General features: G+C 39.7%; 1 protein-coding gene across 2 annotated transcripts in view; it reads left to right on the forward strand.

Moving 5' to 3' along the window:
* Positions 1-20,795, forward strand: part of usp9 (ubiquitin specific peptidase 9) — a 269,941-nt gene that overhangs the window by 58,141 nt on the left and 191,005 nt on the right. For both annotated transcript variants that reach the window (XM_067992885.1, XM_067992886.1), the window contains exons 3-7: positions 448-593; positions 678-757; positions 12,932-13,044; positions 14,778-14,996; positions 16,749-16,864. In XM_067992885.1, coding sequence (XP_067848986.1) covers positions 448-593; positions 678-757; positions 12,932-13,044; positions 14,778-14,996; positions 16,749-16,864 — 674 coding nt within the window. The remainder of the gene's footprint in view (positions 1-447; positions 594-677; positions 758-12,931; positions 13,045-14,777; positions 14,997-16,748; positions 16,865-20,795) is intronic.

Genomic DNA, 20,795 nt, shown 5'->3' on the forward strand with positions numbered 1-20,795 from the left:
CTTATGTCAGCTACCCTTTTTTTCTTTATTCTACCCTGTATGCTCCTTGACATCCAGGGGGCTCCAGATTTGGGAGTCCCACCCTTTTTCTTTGTGGGAACATTTTTACTCTGAATTTTCACTGTCTCCTCCTTGAATGCCCCTCACTGCTCTGACACTGATTTACCTTCAAGTAGCTGTTTCCTGAATATAAGCACGTTAATCATTGGATGGAAATAAAGGGGACTTGAAAAGGAGCTATCCAACAAATGAACAAGTACAAGAAAAAAATAAATTTTCTTAGATGACTGGATCAAAATTTTGGACTGTAATTTTTTTGATCTGGATTTGATTTTCAATTAAAATGATTCCTAAAGTATAGGAAATGGGTTTGAGCAGAGACCATGAGCTTGTGTGACAATAAATAATATTGACTCAACATTGAAGATGCTTTTTTCTTTGCAACAGACCTCTTCTCCCAATACATCAAGTGAGAACTCACCAGTGAGCCCTCCTGATGAACAAGGTCAGGGTGATGCTCCTCCTCAACTTGAGGAGGAGGAGCCTGCATTTCCTCACACTGATTTGGCAAAGCTGGATGATATGATTAATAGGTGAGTGAAACGAGATTGAAAAATTAAGCAAATTAATCATTTGTATTCATATTCATTATTTTCACTTCTTTTTGCTTTCTTTAGACCTCGTTGGGTAGTTCCAGTGTTGCCTAAAGGTGAATTAGAAGTTCTACTAGAAGCTGCTATAGATCTTAGTAAAAAAAGTAAGTTTTTGAAACTGTGTTAAATATATTGGAAAAAATAGTACTTTGGATTTTAGAATGCCAACGGGTTGACCTGTCGAAATACTTGGTTTACATTTCAAGGATTGAGGAAAATGCTTTTCAATGCTTTAATCGTATGGGATAGAACTGAAGGCCACTTTGATTTGGAGAAATGAGAGCGCCAACTAGCAGTGGTTTTCTTTTTGGCTAGCTGTCATTGCTGCCAGTTGGTGCTTGATCTAGCAATGTTGAGGCACATTCAGTGGAAGCTGAGAGCCACAACACTGATTTTCAAAGGGAAGATAAATATCCGCCCCTACCCATACATACTGAGATGTGGACAATGTCTCCTTCCTTAGAGAAGTTTTTCATTTATCTAGCACAAGAGCAAATCTGTGGACACTTGACCGAGAATATTATCAAATGATTCATTTAGCAGGTCAATACGTGACTAGGTGCCATTAACCCTTGTGGGGCTTGGCAGTCTTCCAGATCTTGGATGTTGATCATGGCACTTTTGTGAGTTTCCTTGCCCAGTGCCAACTGCATTTACACTTGAGTGATAAGATTGGAATCAAGAGTGATGAATGTCAGTCTCCACGTAAATCAGCAGCAGCCAGTCAAAGACGATCCCACCAGCTGTCAGAACAGATCTTTTCCAATTGGAAGACCTAATGTGATGCGTCTCAATGGAACAGCTTCTGCACTAAATACATGAGGGCTCTTCTCAGGGATGAGGAGTTCTTTGTAACTATTTTGTAGTATTTGTGTTTAATGTAAAAGTACTCACAACTCCACAATGATTCCCTTTAAAGCATCTAGCTTTAGAGAGAGTCTGCCGGGGTGATCACAAGGCCACTACGCCGTTTCAAGCATTGTTCCATGGATACAATTCATTCGTTCATGGAATGTGAGTGTCGCTGGCAAGGCCAGCATTTATTGCCCATCCCTAATTATCGTCGTTGGTGGTGGAGAACTGCCGCCCTGCTTTTTGTAGCGGGTTTGTACAACTGAGTGCTTGCTAGGCCATTTGAGAGGGCAGTTAAGGATCAACCACATTGCTGTGGGTCTCGAGTCGCATAGAGGCCAGACCAGGTAAGGACGGCAAGTTTCCTTCCCTAAAGGACATTAGTGAACCAGATGGGTTTTTACAACAATCTGGTAGTTTCATGGTCACTGTTACAGATGCTCGCTTTTTATTCCAGATTTTATTTAATTAACTGAATTTAAATTCCCCGTTTGCAATGGCGGGATTTGAACTCATGTCTCTGGATTATTAGTCCAGGCCTCTGGATAACTAGTCAGTAACATAACCACCATGCTACCATACCCAAAGACATACAGTTCGGCAAAGATATATCTTTGTTTGCAACTCAAACAAGACGTCCCTCCTGTAGTATATTTTGGTAGACTTCCCCATTATATGATTCAGTGCGACTAATGGTATAGTTGATCCTGCATATGAAGTTGCATGCCAAGTTTATTGCACGAATGAAGGAGAAAGTGAGTGACAAAAGACTCTCAAATGTATTCAAGATTGCTTGGCATGGTAGATATTGTGCTGATGACAGCATCTGCAGTCTGATCATTGGATAATCCTGTGTGTTAGTTGTTCAGGCTTTCATTTATGTTTAAGTTTGTGTGGATTGTAATTTTTTTATAGTCATTTCTGTTTATCACTTTTTTTTGTATTGCTAATAACCCAGAATGCTTAGGACAGCCCTGGTTATTGTATCCCTTTGGTTACATCTAGTACTCAGAGTTTATACAATTTGATTTGTTTATGAAATACCAGTGACTCTCGGAAAATATTAGTGATTGGGTGGATCACTGAAAGAATAAGCATTTTTATTCCGTATATACAATAAACGTACATCATATGCTGTCTTTGAACACATGATCATGCAAATTTAGTCTGCATAGGTGTAGTACACATTTAACTTTTGAAGTTTTCAACATACAATTTTCTGTGTCCAGGACTGTTATAAAATAGAAAATTGAGATATCTTGCATATTACAATATGAAGTGACTGGTAAATAACCGTGTCAGAAAATAATCAATTGCATTGTTTTTCCTGTATTGCAAAAGTGAGAAAGGGCATGACGCAAGAAAACATCAACCATGAGAAAAGGCTGTTTGGGTCAATGGGGTGGTCCCTCCAATACTTCAACTCACCTGACTAACTGTGTTCTGAACTCCACTAATGTTGTTGATTCCTTTTATCTGTTAGATTATTGCACATGTTTCTTCCTTTGGGTAAAGCAAATTCTAAGATCCATTTAAATTTTACTTTTCATTAAATTTGTTCTCTAGGCCAACTGGCCTGACTTACCTTGGAATAATATTCTGGATTCACTTCATCAGTGTCAATTAATACTTTATATACCTCAATGATGTTTCTCTCACCCACCTTCTCTTTAGGTTGTAGAGCCTAAGCTTCTCTAATCTTTTCTCCTAGGTCACCCTGGGATCATTCTTGCTACTCCTTTCTGCTCTCTCCAATGCATGTATGTTGTTTTTGAAGCAGGGCAGCCAGAATTGTGCATAATTATGTTCTGATTAGTGCACTATAAAACCTGCAAATTACCTCTAAGACTTGTAGTACACTTTTCTGGTTATATCCCAACATTTTCTTTGCTTTTTTTAATTGCTTGTCCACATTGTCTCAACTTTGCTTTATCAATTTTGAAAGCTCATTCTCCCATTCTGACTCTCCATCTTTCGAGTGTTCTTGTTTCTTATTTTTAATTCAGTTTCTTCATCCCACTTTCTATCCTGATTTTTCATTGATTTTAGTTTTATTAGTGTCTCATACGACCTTGTCAAAAGCTTTTTGGAAATCCAAATGAACTTTCATCATCACTGATTCCACTATTATTTGAAATGCCTTCAAAGAAGTTGAGCAGACTTTACAGAACTTTTCCCTTATTCCATGCCATTTGCTATGAAGCTATTGCTATATTGGTATGAATGCAGCCTACTCTTCAATATGATTTCCAATATTTTATCTACTAATGTTAGGTTAATGGCTACCTAGTTGTTTGTGATGGATTTGTCATCCTTTGAAATATAGCTTCGTTGTTTATTTCCACTTCTCTAAACCCACTCCAGACCCCCTCCAATACCCAATTAGTAACTGTAGTCAAGCGACTCATAAATTTCCTCCAGTTGTCTTTTCCACACTTGGATATGTCAACTGGCACAGGTGAATTTTATAGTCTGCCATCCATTTAACATGTCCTCAGTACTGATTCAAAATCCTTAAGGATAGTGGTTCCATTACAATAACTGGGTAGCGAACCAGTATTTTCTGCTCTTGTGAATATTTATAGAAAATAATCAAGTAATTTTCCCCATAACCTTCCATTGTTTCATTGCTGCTATCCTTGAGCTCTAACTTCTGAATCACCCTTCTCACTGTTTTACAAAATTTTTACTGCATTTAACATCCTTTATGTATCTCGATACACCAATAGTTCTCAATGCTGGTGAAGTATTTTCCTATAGTCCGCACAAAGTTCCCTCCTTTCCCTATACACTAGGCTTTGCTTAGATTGTCTTATTAGCATTTTAGGTTTACTTATTCCAGGGACTAACTTGTTTAACATATGCTTATTTTTCTTGTGCGTACTTAATACAGCTTTAAAAGTTATCCATTTTTTTCTCGATTGAGCTAGCTTTTAACAATATGTTCCATTTAAGTTCATAGGATCATAGAATGATAGAGCAAAGGAGGCCATTTGGTCCATTGTGCTTGTGCCGGATCGTTGAAAGAACTATCCAATTAGTCCCAAGACTAAGATTGATAGATTTTTGGACACTAAGGGAACCAAGGGATTATAGGGATAGAGCGGGAAAGTGGAGTTGAGGTAGATCAGCCATGATCTTATTGAATGTCTGAGCAGGCTCGAGGGGCCGTGTGGCCTACTTCTTCTATTTCTTTTGTTCTTATAGAATCATAGGCTACAGCACGGAAGGAGGCCATTTGGCCTATCGAGTCCGTGCTGGCTTTATGCAAGAGCAATCCAGCTAGTCCCACTCCCCCACCCTTTCCCTGTAGCCCTTCATATTTTTTTCCTTTCAAGTACTTATCCAGTTCCCTTTTGAAGGCCAATATTGAATCTGCCTCCATCACCCCCTCGGGCAGTGCATTTCAGATCCTAACTACTCACTGTTTTAAAAAAAAAAGTTCTTCCTCATGTCACCTTTGGTTCTTTTGCCAATCACCCTAAATCTATGTCCTCTGGTTCTTGACCCTCCCGCCAATGGGAACAGTTCCTATCTACTCTGTCGAGACCTTTCATGATTTTGAATACCTCTACCAAATCTCCTCGCAACCTGCTCTGCTCTAAGGAGAACCACCCCAGCTTCTCCAGTCTATCCACATAACTGAAGTCCCTCATCCCTGGAATCATTCTAGTAAATCTCTTCTGCACCCCCTCTAAGGCCTTCACATCATTCCTAAAGTGCGGTGCCCAGAACTGGACACAATACTTCAGTGGTGGCCGAACCAGTGTTTTATAAAGGTTCATCATGACTTCCGTACTTTTGTACTCTATGCCTCCATTTATAAAGCCCTGGATCCTGTATGCTTTTTTAACTGCTTTCTAAACCTGCCCTGCCACCTTCAACAATTTGTGCACACAAACCTCCAAATCTTTCTGTTCCTGTACCTCTTTGAGTTGTTCCCTCTAGTTTATATTGCCTCTCCTCGTTCTTCCTACTGAAATGTATCTATCACTATCCTCCTCACTGTTTATTACGCTTCTAAGTTTTGTGTCATTTGCAAATTTTGAAAGTGTGTCCTGTATACCCAAGACCAAGTCATTAATATCTATCAAGTAAAGCAGTGGTCCCAGCACTGACCCCTGAGGAACACCACTGTACACCTTCCTCCAGTCCGAAAAACAACCGTTCATCACTATTCTGTTCCCTATCACTTAGCCAATTCTGTGTCCATGTTGCTACTGCCCATTTTATTCCATGGGCCGCAATCTTAATGATAAGCCTACCATGCGGCATTTTATCAATCGCCTTTTGAAAGTCCATATACACCACATCAACTGCATTGCCCTCATCTACCCTCTCTGTTACCTCACCAAAAAACTCTTATCAGGTTAGTTAAATACGTTTTGCCTTTAATAAACCCGTGCAGGCTTTCCCTAATCAATCCACCCTCGTCCAAGCGACTGTTAATTCTGTCCCGGATTATCGTTTCTAATTTTTCCCCACCACTGAGGTTAAACTGACTGGGCTATAGTTGCTGGGTTTATCCTTACACCCTTTTTTGAACAAGGGTGTAACATTTGCAATTCTCCAGTCCTCTGGCACCACCCCTGTATCTACAGGTGTTTGGAAGATTACGGCCAGTACCTCCACAATTTCCACCCTTCCCTCAGCAACTGAGGATGCATCCCATCCGGACATAGTATGTCCAAAAGCCTTGCAAATTTTTCCCGTTGAAGTATTTATCCAGTTCCCTTTTGGAAGTTACCAATGAATCTGCTTCCATCACCCTTTCAGACAATGCATTCCAGATCATAACTTGCTGCGTAAACTTTTTTCCTCACACCCTCTAGTTCTTTTACCAATTACCTTAAATTGGTGTCCTCTGGTTACCGACCCTTCTGCCAGTGGCAACGTTTTCTCCTTATTCTTTCTATCAGAACCCTTCATGATTTTGAACGCCTCTATTAAATCTCCTTTTAACCTTCACTGCTGCAAGGAGAACAACCCCAGCTTCTCTAGTCTCTCTGCGTAACTGAAGTCCCGCATCACTGATACCATTCTAGTAAATCTCCCCTGTACTTTTTCAAAGACCTTGATATCCTTCCTAAAGTCTGGTGCCCAGAATTGGCCACAGTACTCCAGCTGGTGTTTAACCAGTGTTTTTAAAAGTTTAACATAGCTTCCTTGCTTTTGTACTCTTCTATTTACATAGCATTACATAGAATGTACAGCACAGAAAGAGGCCATTCGGCCCAACAGGTCCATGCTGATATTTATGCTCCATGCAAGCCTCCTCCCTTCCTACTTCATCTAACCCTTTCAGCATACCCTTCTATTCCTGTCTTCCTCATGAGTTTATCTAGCTTCCCCTTAAATGCATCTATACTGGTTGCCTCAACTACTCCTTGTGGTAGCAAATTCCGCATTCCAACCACACTCTGGGTAAAGAAATTTCTCCTGAATTCCCTATTGGATTTATTAGTGACTATCTTATTTCTGGTCCCTAATTCTGGTCTCCCACACAAGTTGGAACATCTTCTCTATGTCCACCCTAACAAACCCTTCCATAACATTAAAGACCTCTATCAGGTCACCCCTCAGTCTTTTTTCTATAGAAAAGAGCCCCAGTCTGCTCAATCTTTCCTGATAGCTATAACCTTTCAGTTCTAATATCATCCTAGTAAATCGTTTTTGTTCCTTCTCCAGTGCCTCTATATCCATTTTATAATATGGAGACCAGAACTGTTCACAGTACTCCGTGTGGTCTAACCAAGGTTCTATAAAAGTTTAGCATAACTTCTCTGCTTTTCAATTCTGCCCCTCGAGAAATGAACCCCAGTGCTTGTGTGCTTTCTTTATGGCCTGCGTCGCTACTTTTAGTGATTTGTGTATCTGTACCCCCAGGTCCCTCTGCTCCCCAACCCATTTAGACTCTTACTATCCAAGCAGTATGTGGCCCACTTATACTTCCTACCAAAGGTAATATCTCACTTATCTATATTGAAATTATTTGCCAATTACACGCCCATTCTGCAAGTTTATTAATGTCTTCCTGTATTTTTTTGCAGTCCTCTTCAGTATTAACTATACTCCCCAATTTGGTGTTGTCTTGCAAATTTTGAAATTGTACTTCTGATTCCTGAGTCCTAATTGTTTTTGGACGATGGAGTATAATGTGGGGAAATGTGAAATTATCCACTTTGGTAGGAAGAATAGAAAAGCAGAATATTTTTTTAAAAGGTGAGAGGCTAAGCAATGTTGGTATTCAGAGGGATTTCGGTGGTCTTGTACACGAAACATAGAAAATTAACATGGAGGTACAGCAAGCAATTAGGAAGGCAAATGATATGTCAGTCTTTATTGTAAGGGGATGGAGTACAATAGTAAGGAGGTCTTGCTGCAATTATATAGGGTTGTGGTGAGACCACACCTGGAGTACTGTGTACAGTTTTGGTCTCTACCTAAGGAAGGATATACTTGCCTCAGAGGGGGTTCATCGAAGGTTCACTAGATTGATTCTTGGGATGAGAGGGTTTTCGTAAGAGGAGAGATTGAGTAGAATGGGCCTATATTCTCTGGAGTTTAGAAGAATGAGAGGGTAGATGCAGAGAAGCTGGCTGGAGTCCAGAACTAGGGGTTATAGTTTCAAGATAAGGGATTGGCCATTTCAGGCCATAATGAGGAAAAATTTCTTCACTCAGAGGTTCATGAACCTTGGGAATTCTCAACCCCAGAGGGCTGTGGATGCTCGGTCATTGAGTATATTCAAGACTGAGATCAAGTGGAGCAAGTTTGAGTGGCCGCATGGCCTACTCCTCCTGTTTCTTCTGTCTTTATGTAATTGGTGAACAACAGTGGTCCCAGCACTGATCCTTGTGGAACACCACTTCCCGCCCTTTGCTAGTCTGAGTAACTACCTATAACCTCTACTGTTTTCTGTTTTGTAGCCAGCTTGCTATCCATTCTGCTTCTTGACCCCTGACTCCACATGCTCTGACCTTAGTCATGAGTCTACTATGCGGTACCTTATCGAAGGCCTTTTGAAAATCCAAACATATTACATCTACTGCATTGCCTTTGTCTACCCTGTCTGTTACTTCATCAAAGAATTCAATAAGGTTGCTCAAAGATGACCTTCCTTTTTGAACTCCGTGCTGACTATTCTTTATTATATTTTTGGTTTCTAGATGTTTTTCTGTCACATCTTTGAGTAAGGATTCCATTATCTTTCCTACCACCGACATTAAGCTAATTGGTTTATAGTTCTGGACTGGTTCTATTTCCCTTTGTAAATGTAGGAATCACATTAGCTGCCTGCCAGTTTTCTGGCACTATTCCCTTTTCCAGTGAATTTTTAGATATAAGTAATAGTGCCTCTGATGTCTCTTCCCTAATTTCTTTTGATACGCGCGGATGCAATCCATCCGGACCAGGGGTTTTATCCTCTCTAAGTTTGATTAGCTTATCAATTATTTCTCCCTCCCCCCCACCTTACATCTTGAATGTCTTCATATCTTTTTTGAGCTCCTCTTCTCATGCCATGCCCACCATGTTAGTCTCCCAGGTAAATACTGAGGCGAAGTAATGATTTAATATTTCTGCCATTTCGCTGTCATTACCTGTGAGTTTACCATGTGTATTCCTTAGTGGCCCTAGCCCTATCCATATCTTGATTTTTCTTTTGTTACTTATGTGTCTGTAGAATACTTTACTGTTTTTATATTCCTTGATAATTTAATTTTGTAGTTTCTCTTTGCCTTCCTAATTGTTTTATTTAACTTCTTTCCTAACCTTTTCGTATTCCCTTTTGTTATCATCTCCTTTGTTGTCTATGTACTTAGTGTAAGCCCTTTTCTTTAGTTTCAATTTTGCCCTTATTTCTTTATTCATCCATGGTGTATCGTTACTGGCTAGTTTGTTCTTTTTGGTGGGATATATTTCTCCTGGACATTCTTGATCACCGCTTTAAATGTTTCCCACTGCTGTTCCATTTCTTTGTCAGTAAATTTTTCATGTATTTTCCCTAGTTCCATTCTCATCCCCTGAAAATCAGCTTTTTTCCAATTTATTACTGTGGCCTTTGTCTTACTTATGTCCTTCTCAATTTTTATCTTCAACTGTATTCTGTTGTGGTTGCTATTGCCTTGATGTTCCCCTACGTTTACTTCTCTTATCTGTTCTGGTTCATTTCCCATTAGTAGATCCAGCAGTGCATCCTCTCTTGGACTTTTTACATACTGGGTAAGAAAGGAGTCCTGCACGTGTTGTTAAAAACTCCATTCCCTGTACTCCTTTACCTACCTCTTGCCACTTTATTTGGGGATGATTAAAATCTCCCATGATTATTCTATGTGCTTTACTCATTTCACATATTTCTTCCTCCACCTCCTTTCCACTATTAGGTGGTCTGTGGTATGCCCCTATTAGCGAGATTGATCCCTTTCCTCTTGCTTCAATCCATATGGATTCTGTTTCTATCCTTCTGTTAGTTATGCCCCTTTTTTCTACTGTCATTATATTCTCTCTGATTAGTACAGCTACTCCACTCTATAAAGCTAAGGGTCGCGTATACTTTTTTTAACAGCAGTTTCAACTTGTCCTGCCACCTTCAAAAACTTGTGTATGCACACCCCCAGGTCTCTCAGTTCCTGCACCTCCATCAAAATTGTGCCATTTGGTTTATATTGACTCTCCTCATTCTTCCTACCAAAATGAATCACTTCCCATTTCTGTGTTAAATTTCATCTCATGTATCTGCCAACTTCACCAGCCTGTCTGTTCCTGAAGTCTGTTACTATCCTCCTCACTGTTTGCTACATTTGAGTTTCATGTTACCTGCGAACTTTGAAATTATGCCCTGTATACCCAAGTCCAGGTCATCAGTGCGTATCAAAAAGAGCAGTGGCCCTATTACCGACCCCTGTGGGGGGGGGGGCACCACTGTACTTTCTGTCCCTTAGCCAATTTCGTATCTGCACGGCCAACGAATCCCATGGGCTTCAACTTTGCTAACCAATTTATTATGTGGTACTTTATCAAACGCCTTTTGTGAAAGTATGTACACGTCAACCGCACAACCCTCATTAGCCCTCTCCCATGTTCCATTGAAGTAGGTATTCTTGAAATCAGTTATTTCTGATATTGTCCCCACTGGTACTGATTGCCAAATAATCTCAAATTCCATCATTTTATGGTCACTTTACCCAATGATTTCAGTATTAAGTTATGGATGCCACCCTGGTTACTGAAGAGTGGGGTGTGGGGGTAAGCCAGAGTGCACTTTCTTCCCAGTTGGGTCCATGATTCAAGTAGTATGTTTGCTGGTTTAGATTCTGCTCCACACTTCCATTTGGACAATCCCAGTTTATATTGGATTAGAATCATGGAATGTTTGAATGTGGACTGAGAATTCGAAATCCTAACCACTCACTTTGTAAAGAGATGATTTAAAGTCATCTATTAGTACAAGATTATTATCTGTACTTGTCTCGTGGTACAAAATGCCGTTCTCTTCCTTTGCCTGTCCTAAAGGTTTGTAACAGACCCAACTGTTAACTTTCCCATTAGCTACTTTTTAGCTCCAGCCAGACTTTTTTTGCCCGACCCTGATATTAATTTAATTCTTTGACTTCCAGATTAGCCTGAACATAAAAAGCCACTATCCTCCCCTATTTATTTTTTGAGCAACATAGGTTCTTGCATATCGATTGCACTCCCATCTTCTGCGACCAGCATGCTTTCACAATCCCTGTAACATATTTTCTTTCCAATTTAAATTCACCCCCCCCCCCCCCCACAATATTTTAGAATTTAGATCAAGGCACTCAGTTGTGTTCGCTTTTATCTTGGGTTTTCTTACCCCTCAAATTTATTTGCTATGCCAAGATTAATTTTCTACATTTTTATTCCATCCGTCTACTTGATCACCCTCCAAGTTGAGCATCTCTGTAGATTGTGATTATTTCCCCAGATCCTTAATTTTATCCTTTATCAATTTCCTTGTTCCTATCCTATTTAGATGCAGTATATTTCTCATACTGGCCCAGTTTCTTATTTATAAGCAAAAGCAGTCTCTAATTTATAAAACCAATGCAGTCTCTCTTGCTATGTTCACCCCAAAAGCAGTTCAGCTGTTTATAAAATCAACACTATTGAATCAGCTTCGACTTATCGGCCACTTACTCACTCCTACAATAACATTTAAACTTAACCCTTTTCTGCCAGCATCGGAAGAAAGAACTGAGGAAGATATTGTAGGTGTATTACAGAGGCTATCATAAGGGGGAAGTCATGATGAGATGTGTTCATTTTCCCTTAGTGGACTGCACTAATGAAGAGTCACGGTACCTTGAAAGTTTAATTTGAAGAAAGAAATGCCTATACTGAAGTAGGAGTTATTCTATTTGCAGAGTCACAGTTTAGATCAGATCTTAAAAGCACTTGGTTCATCAAAATGTAAAAAATCTTATAGATCTTCATTGTCTGGATAAGTAAATTCTTTGTAAAATACTGCATAGTTTTTTCTCTCTTCTATAAAAATGTCCTGAAATTGATCATGTATGGGAAATTCAGGTAGTTTAATTACAGTGAAACTTGTTTTTAAGGCATTTAATTATCACAGTATTTAATGTCAGCTATGCAGCTGCATCGAGACTTCCTGTTCATAAATGACCAATTGAACTTTGTTCCAGATGTCCCAAAGGTGCTTGTAAACTATTTTTCTTAGTACTTCATTAAGAAATTATTTGGATAATCATACAATTATCCAGCAACTTTCCAGTGCCTTTTTGCACAAGCCAGGGTTTACACCACAGATATTGTATTATTGCTGTTTCCTGCCATTGTGTAATTACATTGCTTCCTCATACTATGGAGTGCAAAATATATTCTTAAAATTTAGATATTAAAATGGTATAGTTGAATGCTGCATTGTTTTGTCCAAAATTTTTGGATCATAAAAGTAAATGTTCCGCAGCTTCCCTTTTTGTTACTTCAGGCCCAAAGTCCTAATTCATAAAAGTTTCTAAACAGCAGAAATTATAGAAATTAAAAATCTGAGCCTGATGTCCCAAGATGTTTCCAACAATTTATCCAGCAGCTCCCAGTTGGGCCAAGTCTGTGGCATTGACTCAGTTTTGAGTGTAGGGTAATGCTTAACTTGAAACTATTGGAATTCCAAATCCTATATAATCAAACTCAAAGTTCAGCTTGTTAAATTTTTTATTAGTAACTGAGTGAGGAGGGATTATCTTCAAATAACTTTGTTTCAGTAGTGTGCTGACCTGTATAACTTATTCAAATGTACATCTGTGTATAGTCACAAAAATAATTGGATTTGTGTATGTTACAATTTCAACTGCTGATTTATTGGTAGAATTTCATATATTAACAAGTCTTGCCATGTTCCCAGAAGTATTGACCAGATGTAATTTTTTTTTTCCAAGGCCTTGATATTAAAAGTGAAGCATGTCAACGCTTTTTCCGTGATGGGCTCACAATTTCCTTTACAAAAATTCTTACCGATGAGGCTGTGAGTGGTTGGAAATTTGAGATTCATGTAAGTATTTTCTTTTTAGCTTGAGGTGAAATTAGTGAAACTTGTATTTATTTCAATTAAAATGATGTATGCATAGAGAAGTATCAGACTTTGTCCCTTTACACTATCTTAAATTATAATTCGTGAAAGCTGCCCTTTTAAACATTATCTTTGCAGCTCTTACTTTGCAACAAGTTTTTTCTTCTTTGTTCACCTTCACATACAAATGAATATTCTGTCACTAGATTGGCAAATAACACCTGATAGCCTCTTTTAAATGATGGTCACCTGTGCAGCAGCTATCACAGGTTCTCTTTCCCCATTCCCATAAAGACTTCATTCTAAACAACAGAATTTTTTATCGTGATAGATAGCAGTTTCCACTGTTTGTGTTCACAGTAGAAAGTTCTAGTCTGTTTAGTTGGTGACTTAGGGCCTTCAAAAGGGAACTGGATAAGTACTTGAAAGGAAAATATTTGCAGGGCTACGGGCATAGGGCGGGGGAGTGGGACTTGCTGGATTGCTCTTGCGTAGAGCCAGCGCGGACTCGATGGGCCGAATTACCTCTTTCCGTGCTGTAATCTTTACAAAAGTGTGAGATGATAAACCAGGAATGGAAGTATAAACTTAACAGACCATGAAGAGTGTGCAGGAACAAAGATATAGCGGTGCAGACACATAATTCTTTGAAAGTGTAAGTGCAGGTAGATGAAGCCTAAAAAAAACAATATCATTTTGGGTTTTATAACTAGGGGCAAATAGGTTATGATAAATTTATACACTGCAATGTTTGGACCACAGTTAATCATGTATGCAGTTTTGGGCACCGCATTATAGGAAGAACATTAAAAGCCCTATCCTGTCAAATCCATTGGGTAAATTTCTCGTTGAAAAAATCTGCAAGGATTACTGCTACCTCCTTTACGGGAAAGCCTTCAAACTAATGTGTAATATAATTTGGACAGGCAAGGTTTTGCAGCAAGTTGCTACTGAGATGCTGGTCACAATTCATGAAGCACGCAGAAATGAGTTGTGCACTCAGTTTTAAAAATCGTTTTATTTCTCCAATAGCACAAATACACAGTTAAACATCAAGAGCATTGATGTCTATACTGTTATGCTTTCAGGCTACAGCTGAGGATAGCGACAATGTTCTCTACAGTAGTAATCTGTGTTCCTTTAATAGATGAGCTTCTATGATCCTGGTGGTTTCTCCTTCCCTAGTTATTTGCACTATTTCATCTTGTGGCCCATCTTGCTAAAAGAGTGTAACTTGATGATTTTCAAGTGAGGCAAGCATTAAAACACACAGCCCACTGGCACTTCACTTAGAAGGGATAAAAGATTTGTTGTGAAAATTTTACTGTTGTCCCACGCAAACAAAAATTATTCAGCTGTGAATCAGAACCAAGATCAAGACACACCATTAGGGTTTGTTTTTAGTCTGGGGCTGATTTGGATCCCTGTCTGCATGAAGTCGGAGCAGGGCTGGGCAGCTAAATTCTTGTTGGCTCCTTTTTAGCAATAATACTGTGGATGTAGCATACACAGACTGGTCAAACCGGGCTGCTTACCACTATTAACAGGATGCTTCCACCAGTGTATTGTATTCCTCAGTCTGGGTTTTAGCATATCTGACGTATGAGTTGGAATTGAATTATCTTTGAACTGATGTAATTCATCATGAAGTGCATTGTTGCAGAGTCTGGTCTAATACTTCAGATACAAACTGCATATTTTTTCTTTCCTTTAAGAGGTGTATTATAAATAATACTCATCGCCTCATAGAACTGTGTGTGGCCAAGCTGTCCCAGGACTGGTTTCCTCTTCTTGAACTCCTTGCTATGGCCTTAAATCCTCACTGCAAATTTCATATCTACAATGGTACACGCCCCTCTGAGACTGTTCCTGCTGGAGTCCAGCTGGCTGAAGATGAACTCTTTGCACGCCCACCTGACCCACGTTCACCAAAGGTTTGGAGAATCTGCCATTTTTGTTATGCTTAATGGGACTTCACTGTTATGATTGCAAATTAACTAGCATTTGTTGCAGTTTATTATGAGCATTATTATAATAATTGTACACTATTGTAACTGTGCACCTCAGTGAACTGAAATGTTGGATTATTTTGTATCTAAAGGAGGCAGATCTTGATAAGTAGTTTAAAGCCATCAGGATATTTCCTGGAAGCACCCACACTTTTTCTGCTTAGCAATGTGTGGGTGCCAAACTTGGAAATATATTGTTGAAGAAATTTGAGATGACCTCAAGCTATAAGAAGCACATGTCTACTTTAGTGCACACCTGTAAGCAATATTTATTTTACCATTTCCTTTTATTATTCTACTGTTAATTCAGATCAATATACTGACCAAGAGAAATTCTAAGTATCAAATTAAAAAAATTGAGACACTGGCTCCCTGGAAATCTCAGCAAGTTTATCCAGTGAATATCTTGAGTCATGCATACTAAGAAGATTCCAGATTTGATGTCTGGTTTCTGCTGAATTAATTTCTCAGCTGCAACAGCAACATGCATACCAAAATTGGTCAAAATGTCTTTGGGTCAGGGAAGGAACAATTGGTCAGGGTTCCCATTCCCAATAACTATCTGGCAGTTCCTATGGAGCTGTGTGTATCTATGGACATTGAATGAGAGCAGGAAAGGGCTGAGCTGTGATACCTCTGTGGTTAAATAGCCTTCCAATCAAAGCTCTCAACTGAATCATGGACATGGCTGAGAGAGGGCAGTTCGTGATTGTCGAATCATACCTCCAAAAAGGAGTCAATGCCTTCAGAAGGTGGGGGGGGGGATATTGTTGATGGCAAAAAAGTGAGACATTAGTTAGTACAGTGTATTAGTTTGCTGTCTTTTTATAAGCAAAAATTGCTGGTAAAAGGGCAGTAAGCTGATGCACTGTGCTTATCAGCTCCTCTTCCACCCCCTTCCCCTCTCCACCCCCCCATATAGTATCCTTATACCCAGCAGTGAGAAACACTCTCCTCACTGCTGAGTTTAAAGATTTCTACCTGAAATGAATTTGGGCATTCTTGAGTTCCGAATGGGTATAGGCCAACAACACAACAGCTCAATTTAGCTTTCTGTGATCTCAGGTCCGAGTGGTTCAAGAAGTGCAAAGTTAATTGCAATATACTATGGATGCTCTTTGGGGATTGGAGTGAAGGCACATTGATGCAAAGTAGTGGGAGCTTGACAGCTGGCCAACGCTGTATCTATTATGTGGTCAGTGCTGAAACAGTATGAACCGTGTTAAGGCCCCTCACCTCGTTGATCCTGAAAATTCATCAAGAAAGTTTATCAGTTGATTTATAGGTTAATTCTAATATTTTCTTATAATTAAAACTGATAAATTAGACTGCAAATGTGGGTGACATTACTTCGAAGAGGGGGTGTTGAGTAGCCAAAGCGCTTTCCCACAAAAGACAAGCCTACAAGTACAAGAGTCGACAAGTGTTGCACTTGTGCAACTGTTGGATCACAAGTGGCAGAGGAGTAGGTCGCTTCATCATTTTTGCTTGGAAAATACTCGAACTGTATTGCAGAAACAGAAGAAATCTCTGCTGGTTTCTCAAGAAGTTTGATGTAACAGTACAAGTTATAGATGGACTAGCTTTTGGTAGTTTCCCATAAGTGCCAAAGCATTGCTACTACGAAGTTTAAATGTATATAGATGACTTGGATTTTGACTTCTGACTTCTTTGTAGGGTTGGCTTGTGGATCTTATCAACAAGTTTGGGACATTGAATGGATTTCAAATTCTACATGATCGATTTGTCAGTGGTTCAGCATTAAATGTTCAGATAATTGCAGCACTCATCAAGTAAGCAGATTTTTTTGACATTTTAATGTATATGTGTGTGAAGGATTGGGAAGGAAATAGTTCAGTACTTTTTTTACATATTAGGTAACATAGCAATGGGAAGTAGTCAGAGACATGTATAATCAGGACAATTTAAATGTTTCCACCTGGACGGTTGCTGTAAGAACGGAAAAATGTGGTACTGGGTTATGAGGGAAGCATGCTTTAGCAACCCTTGTAAAGCAAAAGATGCTTACTTGTGTTTACTATGAGGGACAAAATTCTAGAGAGCTCCTTAGGCAGGAGAAATGCTATGTGCTTTTTCATAAAGAATCTTGAGATGCGGCCATAGCATCCCTTGTGTTCTTGCAGTAAACTGACATCTGGCATAAGTGCTGGCAACATTTGTGGCACTTCGATTATAGTGAAGAGTACTAATAATCTGGCCTCATCTCTTTGTTTTTAAATGTAGAATTTGACAATATGAAGACATTAGTCTTGATTGCTTTGGACTGTACTAGGTCCATAAGCAACAAGTATTTTTTTTATCACCCACCATACAATGCTGCAATCGATCACTAAGAGAAAAAGATTTTATATTTCGTGGGGAGGGGAAGGGTAGGGGTTGTTAGTAATATGTCGAGATATATCAGTTGAAACTTTGCTTTCTGAAAGCCATAAAATTATCAGTTACTACTTCCATTGCATAGTGCAGTATGAGGCATTTCTGTCTCTTTGAGAAGTGCTGGGACATTGGCTTTTAAAATTATTTAAAAGTTTGGGGGCGAGGGTGCCCTTCCAGAATACTGGATGCCCAACTCCTCCCTTTTCTCTCTTCTCCCCCCCCCCCCCCCCCCCCCCCCAATAGTTCCAGAACCTACCCTTTTCAATGCTTTCAGACCCCAAAACCAACTCTCCAATCCTCCCAGACCTGCGGATCTTATTTACCGGTATTCTCATACCCAGGATCCCTCTTTGCCCCCCAACGAATATTTCCAGGCCACAGTAATTTCTTACAAGTAATTCCATACCCAGGGTGCTCTTTCCCCAGAGCTCCCAGACTACAGCACCCTATTCCCAATGCCACCACCGTCCCCTTTTATTGGCCTCTGCTGCCTGATACACCACTCCCAATCCTCCTGTACCATAGCAGCCCCATCCCACTATTCCTGTATTCCACAATCCCCTTGCCCAGTTCTTGCACCCCCTACTAGTCTTTCCACAATCTTGCCCACACCTCCTAGTGCTCCCATGCCACCCTCCCACCACTGCCATGTCCCCAGGACACTACTTTCAGTGTTTCCATGCTTAGCCCTTGTCCACGCTTTCCAGAGTTCCTATAATCCTAAGACCACCCTCTCAGCATTGCCGCATCCCTTTCCTAATGCACCACATCCAGTATTCCCACACACTGGGATTCCCCAACACTACTAAATCAGGTGATGCTGATCTCAGACCTGCCCCACACTCCCAAGTGTTGCAACACCTAAATATCACCATCTTTCTGTGCATCCTGGACTTTAAAAAGATAAGAAATAAAATGAAGTTCATAAATATATAAGGCCACTGATTTACAATTTCCACCAATGTATGCACATAATTGTAGTTCGACCCCAAAGACATTGCTGAGACTCATAACATGTAGTCAGCCAGTTTCTTTTACTCACCATAAATCACTGGCCCTGATAATATATTGAATGTTAAATGAAATAAGCAGCATATCCTCTAACTTATAGTGACCATTTATAATAAATGCTCTAATATAACAAAAGTAGTATGTATAGTGCTTACTTCAAGTATGTTTGTAGAACAAAAAGGCTAGGAGCCAAACAGAAGACGCTAATATTTTATGGTCTTTGTCTACATACCTCATTTTTTCCTAATCATTTCAGCAGTCATGTTGCTTTCATGCACATCCCACTATATAGCCTTCGTGAGTGCAGTTTCTCTAAACTTCCCAATTCACTCACTCACTCCCACTTCCCAACATGTAGACTAGCAGCCCTTTGCCTCCGAGGCCCCAGGTTTACCGTTTCCCTTGCTACAATTTCCATTCTTTCCCTGTGCCTTTTTGAAACTCTGCACATGTGCTATCAGCCCTTCTATTTGCTGCTGTGCTGCATGCATATGACAATCACTGCCTGAACATGCCATGTGCTCTAAATTTTCATGGCAGCCACATTGCTTGACTCACTCTTCCTCTTGTGACTGAGCACCAACCTGTCAGCACATTTATGCAACTGGAGTATGTTCATTATGCTGGAGAAAGCAGAGCAATGCAGTGAGTTCTTACCTTAATTCATATCTGCAGTTGTATTCTCCATAAAATAATACAAGAGCTTCTGTAACCTTTAACTCAGTGTTCAATAGTTGGTATGAATGAGAGAATCAAGCCTTTTCGGAAGTTGCACATACGGGTGTCATTGCTGAAGACATTTGATAGGTTTACATAATCTTGTACAATGCTCAAAATATCTTTTTATATCCTTAACTTGCACTGACTAGTCATCTTTATTTGTTCAACCTGTGTATAAATTCAGTATCTTCTGTTGGAAGTTAGCTTTTTGGGCATCTAGACAACTCATCATTTGTGTCTTTTCTCACCTTCAGTTATGACTCCCTCCAATTTCCTTGCCTGGCTGATTCATCTGAGTCCCTCCCTCTCCCCCTGCTTAATGCATTTCAGAGCTCTCATCTCAGCAGCTCGCACCTCCATGTTGCTTTTAATCTGGTATGACGTCAATCTGCTGCCTACATTGGGGATAAACCAGTTTCACATAGCAAGAGAAGTTGAGATTATTCAGCCCAACAGTGTTTTACACCATGATCTTATTCCTAACGAATGAAGACGTAGAATTTAAATGCTGCTTCACTCTCCAAGGGATAGGCGTACAACAATCTCCAAAGGAAGCCATGGTTGTGCATATTTTACAGAGAGTGATTAATACCTGGAAGACACAAAAGACATACCAGAAATAGTGGGGAACCAAGGGTCCAAAGAGAGTGAGGAACTTAAAATAATGAATATTAGTAAAGAAAAAGTACTGGAGAAGTTAATAGGACTAAAAGCTGACCAATCCCCTGGACCTGATGGCCTACATCCTAGGTTCTAAAAGAGGTGGCTGCAAAGATAGCGGGTGCATTGGTTGTGATCTTACGAAATTCCCTGGATTCTAGAACGGTCCCAGTGGATTGGAAGATCGCAAATGTAACCCTGCTATTCAAGAAAGGAGGGAGAGCGAAAACGGAACTACAGGCCAGTTAGCCTGACATCAGTCGATGGGAAAATGCTGGAATCCATTATTAAGGAAGCGGTAACAGGACACTTCGAAAATCATGATATGATCAGGCAGAGTCAACATAGTTTTATGAAAGGGAAATTGTGTTTGACCAATTTATTATAGTTTTTTGAGGATGTACCTAGCAGGGTAGATTAAGGGGAACCAGTGGATGTAGTATATTTGGATTTTCAAAAGGCATTCGATAAGGTGCCACACGATAAGTTGTTACACAAGATAAGGACTCATGGAGGTGAGGATTGCTTAATGGACAGAAAACAGAGTAGGAATAAAGGAGTTATTTTCAGGTTGGTAGGCTGTAACTAGTAGGGTGCCTCAAGGATCAGTGCTTGGGCCTCAGCTATTTACAGTCTATGTTAATGACTTCGATGAAGGGACTAAGTGTAATATATCCAAGTTTGCTGACGATACAAATCTAGGTGGGAAAGTAAGCTGTGAGGAGGATACAAAGAGTCTGTGAAGGGGTATAGACAGGTTAAGTGAGTGGGCAGGAAGGTGGCAGATGGAGTATAATGTGGGGAAATGTGAGGTTATTTGGTAGGAAGAATAGAAAAAACAAATTTTTTAAATGGTAAGAAACTATTAAATGTTCAGAGTTTTAGGTGTCCTTGTACATGAAACGTAAAGTTAACATGCAGGTACAGCAAGCAATT

The sequence above is a fragment of the Heptranchias perlo genome, chromosome 11 (assembly GCF_035084215.1).
Source record: "Heptranchias perlo isolate sHepPer1 chromosome 11, sHepPer1.hap1, whole genome shotgun sequence".
NCBI lineage: Eukaryota > Metazoa > Chordata > Chondrichthyes > Hexanchiformes > Hexanchidae > Heptranchias > Heptranchias perlo.